The sequence below is a fragment of the Protobothrops mucrosquamatus genome, unplaced genomic scaffold (genome assembly GCF_001527695.2).
Source record: "Protobothrops mucrosquamatus isolate PMUCROS unplaced genomic scaffold, P.Mucros_1.0 scaffold4843, whole genome shotgun sequence".
NCBI classification, from domain to species: domain Eukaryota; kingdom Metazoa; phylum Chordata; class Lepidosauria; order Squamata; family Viperidae; genus Protobothrops; species Protobothrops mucrosquamatus.
This window is the reverse complement of record NW_015390731.1, coordinates 39,125-59,965: the sequence shown is the minus strand read 5'-3', so window position 1 is coordinate 59,965 and position 20,841 is coordinate 39,125. Positions and strand designations below refer to the sequence as shown.

General features: G+C 42.5%; 2 protein-coding genes across 2 annotated transcripts in view; one reads left to right on the top strand and one right to left on the bottom strand.

Annotated features, from left to right (window-relative positions):
• Positions 1 to 10,604, top strand: part of LOC107299378 (carbonic anhydrase 4) — a 20,282-nt gene extending 9,678 nt beyond the window's left edge. The window contains exons 4-8 of the mRNA XM_029286763.1: positions 1,009 to 1,157; positions 3,702 to 3,791; positions 5,361 to 5,439; positions 7,538 to 7,701; positions 9,885 to 10,604. Of these exons, the coding sequence (XP_029142596.1) occupies positions 1,009 to 1,157; positions 3,702 to 3,791; positions 5,361 to 5,439; positions 7,538 to 7,701; positions 9,885 to 10,100 (698 nt within the window). The 3' untranslated portion in view covers positions 10,101 to 10,604. The remainder of the gene's footprint in view (positions 1 to 1,008; positions 1,158 to 3,701; positions 3,792 to 5,360; positions 5,440 to 7,537; positions 7,702 to 9,884) is intronic.
• An 8,410-nt stretch (positions 10,605 to 19,014) lies between these two features.
• Positions 19,015 to 20,841, bottom strand: part of LOC107299377 (carbonic anhydrase 4) — a 13,976-nt gene continuing 12,149 nt past the window's right edge. The window contains exon 5 of the mRNA XM_029286762.1: positions 19,015 to 19,279. Coding sequence (XP_029142595.1) covers positions 19,112 to 19,279 — 168 coding nt within the window. The 3' untranslated portion in view covers positions 19,015 to 19,111. The remainder of the gene's footprint in view (positions 19,280 to 20,841) is intronic.

Below are 20,841 nucleotides of genomic sequence, written 5' to 3'. Positions count from 1 at the left end.
CCCTATGCGCATCCTGATCACCCATTAAGGGTGATTGCCCTTCTCCATTGATCACCCATTAAGGGTGATTGCCCTTCTCCATCTGCATACAGTTTCATGCCCGTTGCTGGTTGGCTAACTAGCAACGGGGTCTTACCAGCCAATGGAATTGTGTGATTACAAGCCAGGGGAATCCCATAAAAGAGGGCTCCCCTGGCCCTGATGCCAGTCCGGATTTACTTTATGCCTTGCCAATAAACCAAGAGCTGACTGTCACTCGACTCGTGTCTTACTGCCTGCGCGATCTAACACTTGACTTATGACTGTTCATTTAATGACGGGTTGTAGTTACGATGGCCTGAGGAAAAAACGACTTACAACATGTCCTTGAAGTAACAACTGTTGCACCATCCCCGCGGATCATGTCATCACAATTTGAGTATTTACAACAGTTGTGGTCTCTGGCGGTCACACAATTGTGATTTGCGATCTTCCCAGCTATTCTTCCGACAAGCAAAATCAGTTGGGGGAGCTGGATTCGCTTAACACCCCACTGCTTTGCTTAACAACTGCAGCAAAAAATGATTGTACGATCAGGGCCAGTCACGTGATGATTTGCTTAATAATGGCATTGCTTAATGCCTGAAATTCCCAGTTCAATCCCATGGACTGAAAAGTCCCATTTCTGGTCATAAATCAAGGACCAATTGTATTTTCAACCGCACTGGCTAGTATAACTGATTCTCATCATAGCAGTTAGCTCCAGAGTGGGCAACTTTATTTGACCAGGGGACTTTAACTCCCAGAATTCCTGAGCCAGCATGGCTGGCTCAGGAATTTGGGAGTTGAAGTCCACCGGTCGTAAAGTCGCCATAGTTGGCCACCCCCGATTTAGCTCAAAGGAAAGCAAACTTGGACTCTTGAAATGCTTTGGACTAAACTCCCACACTCAAAAGCCTCTAAAGGTTGAAGACCTGATCTAGAATGTTGAGAACAGAGCTGGATTTTTCGTCTCTCTTTAATCGGCAGTTGACGTATCCCTGGAAGATGGTCTTCACCTCGCTGGTTTTGGCCTTCCCGCCCGATATACAGCCAAATCCTTTCACCTTCACTGGGGAGACGGCGCCTCGCAACCCGGCTCGGAGCATCAGATTGATGGCAAACAATATTCGATGGAGGTGAGCCTCAGATATCCCAGCCGACTTACACAATGTTCTCCTTTTTTTGTGCCCCAAAAAGAGTCTTCTGGTCCTGCTTCATTATAGCACAGTGATGGCGAACCTTTTAGGAGACCGAGTGCCCAAACTGCAACCTGAAACCCACTTATGCATCGTCGGGTGCCGGGTGGGTGTGGCCCATTGGCTGGGTGTGGCCAATTGGCTGGGTGTGGCCCATTGGGTGGGCGTGGCTGCGGTGGTAACGGCAGACTGGGTGGGACTAAAAAGTTCAATCCATCAATTCCAACTTTGCAAGATCTTTTTTTTTCCTGCGAGAAGTTGAAATTGACTGATTGATTGAACCTTTTTTTTGTGTACATGGCGGCAGAGGCCTAAAGTGAAAAGGTTTTATAAAACCCAGCTGAAGGTCTAGGACTGGGCCGATGGCGCGCGTGCCCACAGAGAAGGCTCTGAGTGCCGCCTCTGGCACCCGTGCCATAGGTTCGCCACCACTGTTATAGCATAAGCCTGTGGTGGCAAACCTATGGCACGCATGCCACAGGTGGCACGCAGAGCCCTCTCTGGGCACGCGCACCGTCGCCCCAGTCCTAGGCCTTCAGCTGGGTTTTATAAAACCTTTTCGCTTTAGGCCTCCATCGCCGTGTGCAAAAAAAAAAAGGTTCAATCAATCAATCAATTTCAACTTCTCGCGGGGAAAAAAAGATCTCACAAAGTTGGAATTGATGGATTGAACTTTTTAGTCCCACCCAGTTTGCCGTTAGCACCAAAGCCACGCCCACCCAATGGGCCACGCCCACCCAATGGGCCACCCACACCCAATGGGACACACCCACCCAATGGGGCACGCCCACCAGGCACCCGACGATACATAAGTGGGTTTTGGGTTGCAGTTCTCTAAAAGGTTCACCATCACTGGCACAAGCAATTGTTTTAGCTGCTGCAGATTACAAGTAGTCCTCAACTTACAACTTACAACCGTTCGTTTAGTGATCCTTCAAAGTTACGGCACTGCAAAAAATGGACTCATGACCGTTTTTCACGGTCACGTAATCAAAATTTGGACACTTGGCATGTACTTATGATGGTAGCAGTGTCCCGGGGCCCTTTGATCCTCTTTTGTGACCTTACCCCAGTTCATTTAGTGACCGTTCAAAGTTACAACAGCACTGAAAAAAGCGACTTATGACCATTTTTCATACGACCGTTGCAGCATCCCCAGGGTCACGTGATCAAAATTCAGACATTTGGCAACTGACTCATATTTATGACGGTCGCAGTGTCCTGGGGTCATGTGATCCTCTTTTTGTGACCTTCCGACAAGCAAAGTCAATGGGGAAGCCAGATTCACTTAATAACTCGGGCAAAAATGTTTGTAAAATGGGGCAAAACTCAACGTCTTGCTTAGCAACAGGGATGTTGGGCTCAGTTGTGGTCGTAAGTCAAGGATTATCTGTAAAAAGATTAATCCTCTGGAAATTTGTCTGAGGCTTGGGAAAATCAATAGCTTTCAGGACTGAGTTTGCTGTGCTGCAATTTCTGAAATCTACTGTCCTTCTTCCCATTAGAGCTTTTCCACACAAAATAGGAATTTGCAATATTTTAGGGACTGAAGCCAGATCTGGAATACAGCCGCAGGCACATTTCCCAAATTAAATGGAGTTAGTTCAAAGATTCTGTTAAATGTATAGTTTAAAATCACATTAATTGCACTGCGTTGGTGCAGTTAAGCTCCATGTGTTTTATAGTTTCTATGGCATTCAAAATAGCAACTTTACTGGCAGCTTCTGGAACTGTATTGGAGACTGTATCTTAGATTCCTGAGGGCCACATGGGACCTCAACTTTCACATCTCCAAAGTAAAGCAGTTAGAGCTGCAGCATCTATCACAGCTTGGTTGCATATAGCAACTTTTCCCAATGTGATGTCCCTCATGTTGAATAGACTTCAAGAGTCAGGGCTTAAGACGCCAAGTTAGAAACTGGGAGATTGTGAGTTCTAGTCCTTCTTTAGCCATGAAAGCCAGCCAGGTAACATTAAGCCAATCACACGGTCTCAGCCCAATCTGCCTCACAAATGGTTGTTATGAGGAAAACAGGAGGCAGGAGGGTTAATTGCCAAGAGTTGGTGGGATAAAAATGGAATAATAAATAAATCTTGAGGGGGAATTGTGGGAGTTATAATCCAGTACACCTAGAGGGCAAATTGAGAGCCTGTTTGGTCTACTGGTTAAGGCACCAGGCTAGAAAACAAGAGACTCTGAGTTCAAGTCCCACCTTAACCATGAAAGTCACCTGGCTGACCTTGGGCCAGTGATTTTCTCTCAGCCTAACTCATCTCATGGAGTTGTTGTTGTGGGGAAAAAAGGAGGAGGAAGGTGTGTTGGATATGTTTGCCACCTTGAATTATTTGTAAAAATCATAAAGGCGAGATACAAATAAAGAAATTAAATAAAAATAAGGCTCTGGAGCTTGAACGATATCTCTGACACTGAGGTTCCAAGGAGAAACACAGATCTCACAAAACCTTTGTGTTCTCTCTCTTCAGTTGCACATCGTACATACCAAGAACAACATGAACACGGCGGATGCTGTGAAGGATCCAAAGGGCATCGCAGCGCTGGCATTTTTTATCGAGGTGAGCCGCCAATCCAAACCAGATACGTTGTCCAAATATGTCAATTTATAAAAAGTCAAGTGGTAAGATAAGGAAAATATTTACACAAATGTACAGAAAGGCTGAAATCATGGAGGAAAATTTTTCCCCAACAGAAAAATATACAGTTAGTAAATGCTCTGGCCAGGCCAAATGTCTGCAAGTAGTCCTTGACTTACGACTGATTCAAAGTTATGATGGATCCCCCAAAAAGCTGTTTACAACACTGGTCTGAACTTCAGATCTCCACCACCATCCTGCAGTCATGTGATCACATTTTGGGCATTCATCAACCAGCCTGCATTTATAGCCATCTGCAGTGCCCCTTGATCACATGACCATTATATATAATCTTTTTGCCAAACAGCATTTTCTACTTGTTTCCACAAAAACCACCCCATAGCAAACAAAGAATTCATTTAATAACTGTTGCATTTAATGACTGCCACAAAAAAATTGTAAAATCAGGTCTGGAGATGTAGAAACCTGCTTTATATTACAATTTATGGCCGAAATTACTTGCTTAATTACAGTCATAAATCAAGAACTACCTGTATAGAAATTCATCCTGTCAGAGAAATGGGTATGAAAATCTTTGTATTTTTCCCATTGATTAATTGATCCGAAGTGAGGGAATCTATAGTTTTGCAATTTTGAAGAAGAAACTAAGAGAAAATTTAAAAAAAGACAAAAGCAATTAATCTGATTCTCAAGATATGCTTTGATTCTGTGCTTCTTTGTTTTCTCTCTGCTCCCAACCACCACTTGTCCGTAATGTAAATAAAAGAGATGAGGGAAATTTATTTCCCTTACAAACTATAGATCACTTTCCCAATTGGTGTGAAATATCATCTTAAGAAGCACTTTTAGGGTTGACGGGTGGCTGTTGTATAAACATTTCAGTTACAATAAGTTGCATTTAAGGCTCTTAGATTTGCATTGTAAAACTAGAGAACACTGCTAGGTGGCAGCAAACAGATACCACAAACTAGCTTTGCCAATCCAGTATTTTTTTTTACTGTAATTTTCATAATATAGCAGTACACTATCAGCAATGTCAATCAAGAATGCCTCCCCGTGTTTATGGTTTGTATTTTTCCCTGATGAAGGATGGAAGACTGGAAACATTTGGTTAGGGGAAGAGAATATTCAATGTCTAAATTTGTTTCATCCCCAAATTCTTGACTGTATGGAGGAGAAACACTGGCAGGGTCAGGGGGAGGAGTAAAAAGAGGGGTAAGTCTAGACCAGGGGTAGGCAACCTTGGCTCTTTTATGACTCGTGGACTTGGCTCAGGAATTCTGGGAGTTGAAGTCCACGAGTCATAAAAGAGCCAAGGTTGCCCCCTGGTCTAGAATCTCTATGTAGCTACAAATGAACTAAGTCTAACTGCCCTTCACTGTCATTAATCCTTAGCTAACTCCAACCTGGTGTTGAAAAGATTCTTGTGCATAGGCTTTTAGCAATAAATCAGTTAATTTCAACCTTCATGCCTGACCTGGTCTTTCATGCCTGACATGTCCCTTCCTATTCTTTCCTCCTTTTTTTCAGGGATCTGAGAAGGCTAAAGGCAAAACTGCAGAGGCATGGGAACTGTTTGCCAAGAACCTCAAAAAAGTTTCCAAAAAAGGTAAGTTTGTCGGATTTCTGGAGAGACATTTGGATCTTCTTGTATCTCTAAGACTCCATAGTGGCTTCCATGATGAGCTGGAAAACGGAGGCTTCCACTTCGCAACCGGCATCATCCAGTGGGCTGGTTGCTCCAACCTTTTCCCCACCTTGTCCTGACATGCCTTTCTAATGACTTGCTAATCTTAAAAAAAAAAATCAAAGTAGATGAAATAAGCAACCTAGATGACCCAACCTACATAAGCAGGGATTAATACAATCAAGCAGAATACAATGCCCTAATCAAGGAACTACCAAGGAGATAAAGAAACAAACAAACAATCAAACAGAAAACCATACCCTAATCAAGGAACTACCAGGGAGAAAAGGCACACCCCATCAACATTGATAGGGCAAGTATATAAACAGGGAGCAAATTCAAATTCACTGATGAGGTTACCTAGTTGAAAGATGGTATGGAGAGAGCATTATCTCCTCACTGTTCTGACCCAGAGTTAAAACGCCTTATAAATCGGATCAGACAGATAAACTCAATAGGAATAATTTCATAACAGAAGCATATTTATTCAGAGAGATTACTTGCATTTATGTTGGTTGCTTCTGGAAAATACATCTCTGTTCATTCCCATAGGTGAGAAGATAATGCTCTGTCCATACCATCTTTATAGCGGAGCAGAGTCATTGGATGACATCCAATGGCCCATGCTTCTCTTAGACAAAGACATTCCAATCTGGCTTGTGTCCAGGAAGTCTCCCAATACCCTTTAGCAACTACTCCCACTGACCCATTAACATGGGATGACTGACTAGCTAAAACTACATCACCCATAAGCCATCTCTTAAGGAGACAGCACTTAAGGAGACAGCACTTAATAAATGCCAAACATTCTTACATGCAAACCTACATGCTCTAGTCAGGGTTACATAGAGTTATACGATCCAGAACAGGTAGTGAAAGGTCTGCAAACAAACAACCGAAGCTCAAAGAGCCTCAGGGACTCCACAAAACTTAAAGTCCCAGTCATAGAAGAACACTTTGTTTCTCTATCTGCTGATTTAGTACAATTATCTATCCTGTCTTTCCTCTAAGGAAGGGGTCTCCAAATGTGGCAACTTTAAAACTTGTAGACTTCAACTCCGAGAATTCCTCAGCCAGTCATGGTAGCTGAGGAATTCTGGGAGTTGAAGTCCACAAGTCTTAAAAATGCCACATTTGGACACCCCTGCTCTAGGGACATCAACGATGATACGTATTTCCTGCCCCCTCCATATTAACCTCATAGCAGCCTTGTGGGGATGGATGGGCTACAAGCTATTAATTGATAGATAGAAACCTAAATCACCCTACTAGATTTGACCCCATCTAGTCCAGCATATTGTTCTCCCAGTGGTTAACCAACTGCACTAAGGAAACCCACCGGTCTCCCAGCAGATGGCCTTCATAGGCAGTCCTCCTGTGCTGAAGGCCAATAGATATTGGTCTCCATCGCTTCCATGAACTTGACTGACCTTTTTTTAGAGCCCTTGAGGAACTGAGGCAGAAGGTGCCTCTGGAGAGCTTGTGCAAGAAGTTGGTGGCTAGAGAGAGACATCAGTGTGAGTCAGCAGGAATGTGCAACATCTCCCAACAAGTTTCAGGGCTGGTGGGATTTGATCCCACGTCTCTTCAGTCCACAATTACTACTGCAGGGATCTGTACCTCTCTCAGGCTATAGATGCCAACACAGGTATGATTCTATACATGGAACTCTTCCAATTCCCACATTTGTATCACCACCAACACCAAATTCAGGCAACCTCACCAAAACTGCAAGCTTACATGAGATGCTTCTTGCTTGTTTGTTTATTTTGCAAGACCTTCCGAATTTCAGGTTGATCACATGAAATTCTAAACTTTATTTTAAAAGATAAAGTGTTTTGCATTTTACTGGAATTTGGATAGCATTAGGAACTATCTTCCACACAGAGACTGTGACAAGGTTCTCAGTCCTAATCGACTTTCCATTTTTTTCTCTTTCACAGTTAGTGGGAAAACAGACTTGAAAATAATTCAGTTGGGCAAGTAAGGCATAACTACTTTTCCTCTGATTCCTGAACAGGGGAAAGTGTGCGTCTTGAGAGCTCTTTTTCTCTGCTGGATTTGATGGGTTCCACTAACCTGACCCGTTATTACCGCTACCCTGGATCCCGCACCACCCCTGGCTGTGACGAGGCTGTGGTGTGGACCGTCTTTGCTGACCCCATTCTGGTCCCTCCTAAAGTGGTAAGACTACAGCGGCGACAGGGCACGAACGAGCAGATCCACATCTGAAGAGTTCAATTAGCCATTTTATTGCTCAAACTTATAGCACAGGAATCTTCTCAGACGATTTGCACCCAAGTAAGACTAGACGAGGTTCAACGGCATTCAAGGTGGAGGCGCGTCAGACTTTGCACTGTTATGCCACATAGGGATTCCAGACTAGTTCCTTGTTTGACTCCTTCCCCTGGCTCAACCAATCTCTCTCCAACAAGCAGGAATCCAGCAGAAAAATGCATAAATTAATGAAAAAGTATGTGCACGTGTGCAACTTACAACCACAATTGACCCCCAAATGTCCATTGCTAAGCAAGACAGTTGTTAAGGAAGCTTTGTCCCATTTTATCATCTTTCTTGGCATAGCTGTTAAATGAATTGCTGCAGTTGTAACATGGCTGTGAAGTGAATGTGGTTTCCCCATTGATTTGGTGGGTTAGAAGGTTGCAAGAGGTGATCATATAACCCCGGGGCACTGCAACCATCATAAATACATGCCAGTTGCCAAGCGTCCACATTTTGATCACATGGCCACAAGGATGTCTGAAAAACTGTCTTAAGTCACTTTTTTCAGTGCCATTGTAACTTCACACAATCATTAAACAAATGGTTGTAAGTCAAGGACTACTTGTATATAAAAAAACGTGGATCTTTCATCATACGCTTGTGGGCACCATTTTGACTTTTTTGACCTCCTTCTCCCCAAAGACCCCCCCCTGAGCATGTTTCTCCCCTCTGAACTTCTCTCAAAATGGGGATTTGAGTCTTTGCCCTCCTGACTCAGCCAAATACAAATCTGTCATGAAATTGGTCCTTCCTGGGGCTAATCCATTTCCTGTTGTTGTTGGGGTTTTTTTGGCTTTGTTTTAAGTGACTGTGCGCCTGACTTTTCTCTGACATAATTTTACAAATTTTACATGCCTTATATGGTGTCAGAATATAGTAAGAAACATATTTTGACATGGAGCATCTAAGGATGATAAGTCCATGTTGCTCATGGCTTGGAGATGAAGTAACATGGCTGTATGAGCAGTCAAAGGATGTTGCCAAAGGATGCTGTGGTTGCGTGCAAGACAGAAGCACGCATGTGGTTTTGACATTAAATTGGACTCTTTGCTCTACCAAAGAATTACAGGTAGTCCTTGACTTACAACCAAAATTTCCATTGCTAAGTGAGACAGTTGTTCAGTGAATTGTGCCCCATTTTACAACCTTTCTTGCAACAGTTGTTAAGCGAATCACTGCAATTGTTAAGTTAGTAACACGATTGTTAAATGAATCTAGCTTCCTCATTGACTTTGCTTGTCAGAAAGTCGCAAAAGGTGATCACGTGGCCCTGGGACACTGCAACCATCATAAATATGAGCCAGTCACCAGCATCCGAATTTTGATCATTTGACCCTGGGGATGCTGCAATGGCCATAAGGGTGAAAAACAGTCATAAGGCAGTTTTTTCAGAGCCTTTGTAACTTCGAACAGCCAGTAAACAAATGGTTGTAAGTCAAGGACTACCTCTATAGTAGGCAATCAGTTCCATTCACTATTAAAAATAATTTTTTTTGTCAGGTTTTAGGAAGACAGTCTCCAAAACACTCTATCCTGTCTGGTAGTCTTTTCTGTTTTGCTACAAATTAATTCCCCGCCCTGGGAATTTCCAACAGAGAGTTGAAGACTGAGCTTCTTAAATAACCAAGGTTGCACATGAAGAGGATATTGTAATGCTTTGTTGGGTTGCAAAGTTGTATATTGGCCTTGTTGATTTCTCTTGATGCATTTTAGGGATCAGAAGCCCTGCAGCTTAAGAGAATAACAGTTGGAAGGGATCTTGGAGGTCTTCTAGTCCCACCCCCCAGCTGAAGCAGGAAACCCTATACCATTTCAGGCAAATGTTTGTCCAATCTCTTCTTAAAAACCTCCAGTGTTGCAGCACCCACAACTTCTGTCCTTCCACTGGGTGATTGTTCTGTCACAAATTTTCTCCTTAGTTCTAGATTGCTTCTCTTCTTGATAACTTTCCATCCATTCCTTCTTGTCCTGCCTTCAGGTGCTTTGGAGAGCAGGTTGAGCTGCTCTTCTGCAGCCCCCCAAATATCGGAACATGGCTATCATGTCTTTCTTGCTATCATCTCCTCTCCTCTTTCTTTCAATAGGTCAAGAAATTTGCTTCAGAGCTCTCGTCTACGGAGCCTTCAAAGGAACCCCAGCTACCACTAATAAACAACTTCCGTCCCCTACAGAAGATTGGAGATCGGAAAGTGGAGGCATCTGATGCTTTGAAGTCTTCAGTTGCCTGTTTTGTTTCCTCTCCAACTGTATTCATCCTCTTCCTTTCTATCTCCACCTTTCTACAAGTCTTCTCCATATAAGGGAGGATGGCAGGAGCGAACTATGTGGACCTGCAGTTCCCGAGAGGTCACAGCTAGACTACCACCTTTCTGCCCTGCACAAGTTCCATTTTTACCTCCTCTTAACCCTCAAGCAGCTTATTCAGGGGCAGAGGCCCAGAAAAATGAAGTCCAAAAGTCGGGAGGTGGCTAAGAATCCCATCAGTCAAGGAATTTCGGCTGGTCCAGGAGAAGAGCCTTTTCTGCTGTGGTCCCCACCTTCTGGAATATTCTCCCCTTGGAAGTGAGGTCTGCCCCCAGACTCTTGGCCTTCCAGAAGAATCTGAAAATTTGGCTCTGACGCTTGAGCTGGGGCCACGACAGGGGCCTGCTACGTTGGGGATGACTGAGTCACCCGCCATCTTGGTTTTTTAGCTTTCTATTTAATTCTCCTAATTTTAATGGCTTTGTATTGTCCTTTTTATTGTACTTTTTATTCTAATGTAAGTTGCCCAGAATCACTGTATCAATGAGATCGGTGGCATATTAAACAAACAAATAGGTAAATAAATAAATGAAAAGAAAAATAGAAATACAGAAAAACTGGAAGGAAGTTAATATTGCTTGACCCAGTCACTGGGATAAGGTGCTGTTTGCCACGTTAAAGCCAAATCTGAAGTGAAACGCTCCATGTAAAGCCAAGTATTATGACATCGAAGCCAGTAGATCCCTCATTTTCAAAAAGATGTTAGTTTTTCTAAGATCAGAGAGATAAAATACATGGTAGACAGATGATGAGGGAGGGAGGGAGAGGGAGAATGAGAGAGAGGGAGGGAGGGAGGAGAGAGAGAAAGATAAGGGAGGGGGAGAAGGTAAGAGATTCAGATATTAAGGTGACCAACTTTTTTACAATAAAAAGGAGGACACAAATAAATCGAAGAAAAAAATATCGTAAACAAAAGAAACATTTTATTCATTGCAACAATAATACAGAATACACTATAATATGATAAATGCAGAGTGGGCCCCGCGGCTCCCAAAGCACCAGCCGTGCCAGCTCCGGCCCCAGGGGGGCAGCCCGCCATCGACACACCCCGCCTGCAGCCGCCCCGTCAGCACCACCGCCCACCCTGCGCAGCCCCATGTAGAGCAGGCCCCGTGGCTCCCACAGCACGGGGGGCAGCCGGCCGCCGCCGCCCCTCACACCCCCACCCGCAGCAGCCCCGCCGCCCCTGCCTCGTGCGCCCGCAGCCATTATTGCCCTAGCAGGCCGAAGATCAAGAGAAACTTACCGTGGCGTTGCCGCTCCAGTCTCCTTCAGGTATCTTCGGGACTAACAAGGAGATAGTGTATTTGGGTAGCAGGGAGGGGTGCAAAGTTCCTGCCAATTCGCCTTCGCTGTAGACAACTTGCATGAGCAAAGTTTGCCGGCCGCACTCAGCAGCAATTTGGCATGCTCAGCAGCAATTCCTATTGGCTTTCGAAAGCCAACAGGGGGAGTAGCATAGCTCATGCAAAAGTTGAAAAAAAAAACATCAAAAAAAGGTGCCGGAACGCCATTCTGAGCGTTCTATGAGAGAGAGAAAAGGCCCTGCAGATTAGTCTTCAAATATCGAAAAGGAGGACATGTAGGAGGACACTTTTCGAGGGAGGACAGAACTTACAAAAGGAGGACTGTCCTCCCTAAAGGAGGACGGTTGGTCACCTTACAGATATGGGTTTTCGGGTGGCTATCGTTTCATTTTTTTTAAACGATGAAAATCAGTTTTAGCTGCATTAAAATACTCAACTAAGAACATTCACAATTGTGGTGACTTTGGCTCCGTCCGTCCCGCACGTCACAAGCGCTGCAGAGAAATGCCCGTCTTCTCCTTGTTGCAAATGCCACACCTTTGTTTTCTTCCACAGAGCAGTACATGCAGCTGATGTTGAGGCAGTTCTGCAAGGCAGCTTAAGCTGCTTATCTCGTTGGCCAATGCCAGCTGGAAATGAATCAACCTTTTGTGATTGCTCCACAGGTTTCAATCATGCACCAGGTTTGGCAATGATGCTGGCCAGGAGTTTGCCTCAGGCCCATCCCAATTGGAGGCTCTCCTGTTTCTTTATAATGACAATCATTGCTGGGACAGGAAGTCCAGAAACTCTTTCATTTTTTGGAACGGGGGGGGGGGGGGGAAGAAGGGCTACGTTTGAGAATGGGTGATTTCTATGAGCTTTCCCGTGATCCTTGATTCCTGCTTGGTCTGAATCTCCTCTCAACCAAGCAATGGTTAGCCATAAGCATTGGAAAGATCCGTTAGCCCCGTGTGCCTTGCCCAAATGGGATCTGAGCCGGAAATATAAATTAATACAGATAGTCCAGTGTTCCAGTATCTGAGGGGCTGCCACAAGGCAGAGGGGGCCAGGTTGTTCACCAGAGCACCAGAGGGAAGGAGGAGAAACAATGGTTGGAAACTGATCAAAGAGAGAAACAAACTGGAATTGAGGAGAAACTTCCTGACAGTGAGGACCAGTGGAACAGCTTACCCCCAGAAATCATGGGCGCTCCATCACTGGAGGTTTTTAAAAAGAGGCTAGACAGTCACCTTTCTGAGATGGTACAGGTTCTCCTGCTTGAGCAGGGGAGCTGGACTAGAAGACCTCCAAGGTCCCTTCCAGATTCTATTCTATTCTATTCTATTCTATTCTATTCTATTCTATTCCATTCCATTCCATTCCATTCCATTCCATTCTATTCTATTCTATTCTATTCTATTCTATTCTATTCTATTCTATTCCCGCAACTGATCCCAACATTTCCATTGCTAAGCAAAACACTTGTTAAATGAATTTTGCCCCATTTTATGACCTTTCTTGCCACAGTTATTAAAGTTAGTATGCAGTCATTAAGTGAATCTGGCTTCCCCATTGACTTTGCTTGTCAGAAGGTCTCAAAAAGTGATCACATGACCCTGGGACACTGCAAATAAATGCCAGTTGCCAAGCATCCAAATTTTGATCACGTGGCTGCAGAGATGCTGCAATGGTCTTTAAGTGTGAAAAAATGTCATAGACACTTTTTTACAGCGTCACTCTAACTTCAAACGGTCACTATATGAATGGCTGTAAATGGAGGACTATCTGTACTTCTTTAAGTAGACAAGGAGAGGCATCTCACCCAAAGAGAGGGAAAGAGAGCAAATTAGAAAGGTAGAGAATCACTTTATTCAATTTCAAACATACAGTGGTATCTTGGTACTCATCCTTAATTGGTTCCGGGAGCCACGATGAATACAAAAAACCATGAGTACCAAACAAATGTTTCCCATAAGGAGTAATGTAGCGAGTCACAAGGGAGCTGACATCAACAAGTTCTAGCTTGTGTGTTGAGTACCAAACAAACGACGAGTACAGGGACAAAAATGCACTGAGTACTAAATTCGGTCAGTTTCAGAGCCGCTGAGTACCGAGGTACGACTGTATTGGGTTGGAATGAGTTTCCTTGGTTGACATCATCTGACTCATTTATAATAGAGCACGCACACTCAGCAACTTTATATGTACCATGTAACATTTCATTGCATCCCATAAAACTTTGAGTATGATCTTGTTCATGCTCATCATATTCAGGAGGCGTGGCTGTTACGTTACTATGAATTTGCAAATTACCGGAGTTCAGATTTACCTACGAACTAGAAACATCAATCAAAGAAACTCCTAACTACTGAAAAACATTACTCAGAGCGCTCCCCCCCCCACTTCCTGCTGCCATCAGACCCTTTTTACCTTTCTTTGGGTTAAAAAAGGAAATGAGCAGACTCCTTACGAATTTCACCTGGGTGCAGATAGGAAGTTTGCCCCTCACCCTTTTATTAGGGAAGGAGAAGAAAGTAACAGAAAGTTAGATGTATCTGGTTTGCTTTTTTAAAAAAAAAGAAAGATGTTCAGCCCTGGACGAAATGACCACGGAGGATGTGACCAGAAAGAAGGACCTGTTCCAGAAAATATAGTAAAGAAATACAGTACTTAATTCTACATATAACAATGGCAGCAAGAATAGCATACGCCCAGTTCTGGAAAAATGAGAATATACCAGTGGTGGCGAACCTATGGCACGGGTGCCAGAGGCAGCACTCAGAGCCCTCTCTGTGGGCACGCGAGCCATCACCCCAGTCCTAGGCCTTCAGCTGGGTTTTATAAAACCTTTTCGCTTTAAGCCTCCGCTGCCATGTACAAAAAAAAAAAGGTTCAATCAATCAGTAAATTTCAACTTCTCACGGGGAAAAAAAAGATCTTGCAAAGTTGGACTTGATTGATTGAACTTTTTAGTCCCACCCAGTCTGCCATTACCACCGCAGACACGCCCAGCCAATGGGCCACACCCACCCAATGGGCCACACCCACCCAGCACCCGACGATGCATAAGTGGGTTTTGGGTTGCAGTTTGGGCACTCGGTCTCTAAAAGGTTCGCCATCACTGGAATATACCATCAGAGGAAGAAGTGATAAGAAAAATCCTGGACTGTGCTGAGATGGACAAATTAACAAAAGAGATAAAAGAAAAGGAAGACACAGAGTACTATCTAATATGGAACAAGTGGTATGACAGGTTGGAGACTAGAAATAATAGAGGAGAATAAATGTGGAAAGGTCAAAAGTGGAAAATGTGTGTATAATAATGTATAGTAATAAGAATATGTATTATTCTTAGTATGAAGTATAGTATGAAGGAAGAAAAATGCAAATAAGAAACAACGGGACAACAAGGACAAATATATCTAAAGAAGAATAAGGGGGGGAAATGTAAATAATAGAAGATTACCGTTACGAAATCGCTGTTAAAAAAAAAAGGGAGGAGTATACACTGTGTGTGTATATGTGTTATGTTTTGTTTTGTTTTGTTTTGTTGGTTTAAAAAATAAAAAATTATTGAAAAAAAAGAAGAAGAAGAAGGATCTGTTCCTGCCGTAATGAAGAACTTAGATGTTTGCCAGCAAGTCAGGGTGGATCAGCTGGCAGACCACATTGTACCAAGTTTGTGCTGGCAAAGGTAGGAAAACCTGCTTTTAGTCTGGAGCAAGACAAGTTAGGCAGAAATTGTCTTCACCAGAGGCTGGAGTCGGATGCAGGATATATGTTTGCATGTCACCTCTAGACATGGTTATAATAATAATAATAATAATAATAATAATAAAGTTGGAAGAGACCTTGGAGGTCATCGAGTCCAACCCCCTGCTCAGGCAGGAAACCCTATACCATTTCAGACAAATTGCTGTCCAGTCTCTTCTTAAAAACTTCCAGTGTTGGAGCATTCAACGCTTCTGGAGGCAGGTTGTTCCACTGGTTAATTGTTCTAACTGTCAGGAAGTTTCTCCTTAGTTCTAGGTTGCTTCTCTCCTTGATTAGTTTCCATCTGTTGCTTCTTGTCCTGCCTTCAGGTGCCTTGGAGAATAGCTTGACTCCCTCTTCTTTGGGGCAGCCCCTGAGATATTGGAACACTGCTCTCATGTCCCCCCTTGTCCTTATCTTTGTTAAACTAGACATACCCATACACCTTCTTGCCACTTTCATCCACTAATGGACCAATCATTTCCTTCACTTTTTTCTTGTTTTTTACATATTGAAAGAAGCTTTTTTTGTTATTTTTGACTTTGGTCGCAAACCTTAGTTCATTTTGAGCCTTAGCTTTCCTCACTTCATCTTTGCAGGCTTGGGCTATTTGCTGATATTCTGATTTAGTTATGCCTTCTCCTTAGGCAAGCTGGCTGTAAGGATGAGCCCCAAAGTGTAAAGAGTAATCAAAACACCTATGATAAAGCCCCAGCTTGATTTTCCTGTTATCGGACAATAGACAATAATAGGCTCGCAGAACAGCAGACCAAGAGCTTTGTTGAATAAAAAGGGAAGGGAATTATCACCCCCATAACTAACTTTCCATCTCGCTACCAGAACTAGTTTCTTTTTGCTGTAAAGCTGAATTTGTGAACTGCAGAAAATATAACTAAAACTGAAGCAAATGTAATTTTCTGCTACAAGTTGCTCCTCAGAGGTGGGGGGGGGAAACAACCCTGTTTATGTGGAATTTTTAAAAGAATGTTACTCTCCTTGGGGATTCTTCTTCTTCTTCTTGTGCCATATCCGTTATCAGACATTGGCGATCATGTTGGCAATCCTGTTTTTATCAGCAGCCGCACGGGGATTCACAAAATGAAAATAGTTTTGTCAGGATCTTGTAAATAAAATGTAACCGTGCCAAGCTAGATGGTGATTGTCACGTAGGGATAATTTTTACTGTTGTTTTGAAATAATTAAATGCGGGAGAAGGCAGTAATTCAGATTGGGACAGCGATGGGAACAAAGAAATGAGGATTTCTCCCTCTGAATACCACAATCCTAACCTATGGTCCTTCATGCCACAGGCTATTTTTTCAAAAAAAACAACAACAATACAGCAACAAGCTGTAACAAATATAAAAAAGATGTTGAGATTCTAGAAAGAATACAGAGAACAGCAACAAAGATGATTAGGGGACTGGAGGCTAAAACATATAAGGAACAGTTGCTGGAATTGGGTATGTCTAGTTTAATGAAGAGAAGGATGAGGAGGGACATGATAGCAGTGTTCCAGTATCTCAGGGGCTGCCACAAAGAAGAGGGAGTCAAGCTATTCTCCAAAGCCCCTGAAGGCAGGACAAGAAGCAACGGATGGAAACTAATCAAGGAGAGAAGCAACCTAGAACTAAGGAGAAACTTCCTGACAGTTAGAACAATTAACCAGTGGAACAACCTGCCTCCAGAAGCGTTGAATGCTCCAACACTGGAAGTTTTTAAGAAGAGACTGGACAGCCATTTGTCCGAAATGGTATAGGGTTTCCTGCCTGAGCAGGGGGTTGGACTAGATGACCCTCAAGGTCCCTTCCAACTTTTTATTATTATTATTATTATTATTATTATTATTATTATTATTATTATTATTATTATTATTATTATTATTATTATTATTATTATTACTACTACTACTACTACTACTATACAATTAGTCTTTCATTAATGACCATAGTTGGCACCAGAATTTCCATTGCTAAGCAAATTGGTTGATAAGTGAGACGTGCTTGATATATTAGCACAATCTTTTTTGCTATGGTTGTTAAGCAAATCACTTGCAGTTGTTAAGTGACTTTGCTTGTCAGATACCAGCTGGGAAAGTTGCAAATGGTGATCACATGACCCCAGGACATTGTGGCCATCAAAAATTCATGCCAGTTATCGAGGGCTTGAATTTTGATCACTGACCCTGGGGATGCTATGACAGTTGTAAGTACGAGGAATGGTCATAAGTCCCTTTTTTCAGTGCCATCGCAACTTAGAACCATCGCTAAATGAATGGTTGTAAGTTGAGGACTTCCTGTAGTGTCCAGTTGGATCCGTAGAAGATGAACGTATTCAGCAATCAGCTCATCAGGATGGGTCTGTGAATGTATGTAGCTTGTCTGGTTATGTATAGTTTGTGATAAACCTATTTGAGACAACAGCTCAAGGAGGATATCTTAAGACAGACACAGATTTCAACGGATAGTTAGAACCGCAGAAAAAACAACTGCTACCAACCTGCCTTCCATTCTCGGCCTGTATACTGCACGAGCCAGAAAGAGGGCTGAGAAAATATCTACAGACCCCTCACATCCTGGACATAAACTATTTCAACTTCTCCCCTCAAGATGATGCTACAGGGCATTGCATGCCAGTATAACTAGACACAAACTAGACACAACTAGACCCCCATGCCATCACTCTGCTAAATAACTAATTCCCACAACACTGTCAAACTACCTAGTAAGTCTGTATTACTATGATTCTTCTCATCTTTCCTATTACCTATCTCCTTATTGTCTTATGACTATAACTTTGTTGCTTATGTCTTATGATTTATATTGTTTTATTTAGTATCCTAGCATGCTTTATGTTGACTGCTTATGTAGTATATACTGTGACTATCACTGAGTGCTGTATCTTATGATTTATGATGAATGTATTTTATGATTATTATGATCATGATTTATCACTTGTTGCTTGTATTACGCTGAGAGCTTATGCACCGGAGACAAATTCCTTGTGTGTCCAATCACATTGGCCAATAAAGAATTCTAATTCTATTCTATTCTAAAAAGATATGTCCTTTCAGTGGATCATATTTTCTTACTATAATTCAATCTTCTTAATATCCCCTGAATCTGTTGGGATGGCTATTGTCATTAGATATTGCATATTTACCTCATCTTTTTTTCAGGAAGATCAGCATTTTGTACTGTATCTGTTTCCATTCCAACCTCTGTGTCCTCTTGATTAACTTTGTGAGGTAGGTTAGGTGTGGATAGTCAGCAACCTGTAATTATCTAATAAATCTTGTGACTGAGTGGTGATTTGAACCTGGTCTTGACCTGAACTTAGGTCAACCTGTTAACTGTGTCGCCATAAGGGTGGCTCGCTGGAATACTATACAGGAATTCCTCGTTTAGCAAACATAATTGAGATCAACAAGGGAGCCAATAAGCTAAGTGGCCTTTAATTAAAACGGCAAATGTGCTTATGATCTTCTTTCTGCTTTCCTTTGCTTTACAGATCTGCGAAGGTCATAAATGAGAGGACTGGTCACAAAGTTACGTTTTTTTATCACCATCACAACTGTGAACAGTTGCTATATGAGACTATCTGCACTGTACATATCCCCTAATTTCTAGATTAGAAGGACCTGGAAGACACTTTCAGAAGAATGTTATGGCATCTTATCTAGATTTGAGTTAATGGCCTTTTTTTAAAATTAGAAAACACTATATTTTAGATGTCTTTGAAGTCAGAGTAGGTAAGGCACTACTACATCCTAAACCTCTTTGCAAAAATATTTACGTTCAGTTCCTACTGAGTCTCATGATAGAGTAATACATGCACGTTTTATTGAAAAACCACAACAAACATTTTGTGGATATTACTGCATTCATTTAATGTTGTGCAAAATTAGACTCACAACATTCAAGATGCGAAGACCAGGTCTTCTTCAGGAGGATCTGAAGTTCTCTTCAAAATATTATGTTAAACCACCTTTTCAGGCAATAACTCAGTTCTTTATGTTCCTGGTAGTAATAGACATTTCGACCATTCAAGGGCTGCACAAGGCGGAAATTGTTTTGCATTTGCCTGTCCTCCTCAATGGTAGTAAAATATAGTGAATTTGTCATTTTTTCAACCTGGAAAAAGAGAGGGGGAAAAACCAATGGCAGGAGAGAAGAAGAAAAAAGGAGAAGACAGCAAACAGTGAAAAGTTACTTCATCTACCCAGAACGTAGATGTTTAATGTCTTAAGTAGGGATTCCTGACATTCAGCCCAGAGCGCTATTTCCTCAAATTACAACAGGTCAATTTCCTGTCATTTCAGGCAAGAAATGTGGAAACACATAAAAAGGTAGTTCTCAGCTTACAACCCAAGCTAAGAGCAGAATTTCTGTTGCTAAGCAAGGCAGTTGTTAAGTGAACTTTGCCTGATTGTGTGAACTTTTTTTAACACAGTTGTTAAGCGAATCACTGCGGTTGTTAAGTTAGGAAACACAGTTGTTAAGTGAATCTGACTCCCCCATTGACTTTGCTTGTCAGAAGGTCACAAAGGTTGATCACATGACATTGGGACACTACAACCGCCAGGAATATGGGCCAGTTGCCAAGCATCTGAAGTCAATATGGGATGCTGCAATGGCCGTAAGTGTGAAAAACAGTCATAAGTCACTTTTTTTCAGTATTGTTGTAACTTCGAACAGTCACTAAAGGAAAAGTCACTAAAAATAAAGTCTTGGGGCTTAAATGCACTATGTGATTCCATCTCATGGAGTTCTCAGCAGACTTACATATACCTGGAGCTTTCCAAACTTTGCGCCTTAACTACCAACAACTTGGTATGTATGATCTAGGTATGTCCAATTGGTCCTGCTATTATACAAGTCTTTTCCAAACACAGATTGTGGGCCATAGAGAATCCCTAGCAGACCTTTTCCCACAAGGGGTTTTTATGGGGGATGTTTTCACTTGGGGAGGGCAGCCAGCTCCCTGGACAATAACCTAAACATGTGTTAGCCCCGGTGGAGCAAGAATACAGGTAGTCTGCAACTTACAACAGTTTATTTATAAGACAAGACAAATCTTTATTGTCCTTTTTTACTATGAACAGACTGGCCCATATTAAAAATGAAATTCTGTTGCCTGCTCTCAAGAAAGTATACATCCACCACACACATACATACACAGCACACATATATAGACACACACACACACACACACACACACACTCCATACGTATACTGTATATATACATTTAGTGACCGTTCAAAGTTACAATAGCACTGAAAAAGGTAACTTATGACAATTTTTCACACATCATTAAGCAAATCCATTGTCCTGAAACTGGCAAAAACATCCAAAAATAATGGACATGTGACCGCGGGATCCTGCAGCCAGTCATAAATGTGGGCAGTTGCCAAGCAATCACGTGACTTTGAGGGTGGTTGTTTTGCAACATTTTTACGACACTCGGAAGTGCTTCACAAGCCATAAGCACCTTTCAGAGTGTTAGATCGCGCAGGCAGTAAGACACGAGTCGAGTGACAGTCAGCTCTCGGTTTATTGGCAAGGCATCAAGTAAATCCGGACTGGCTCTCTGGGCCAGGGGAGCCCTCTTTTATGGGATTCCCCTGGCTTGTAATCACACAATTCCATTGGCTGGCAAGACCCTGTTGCTAGTTAGCCAACCAGCAACGGGCAT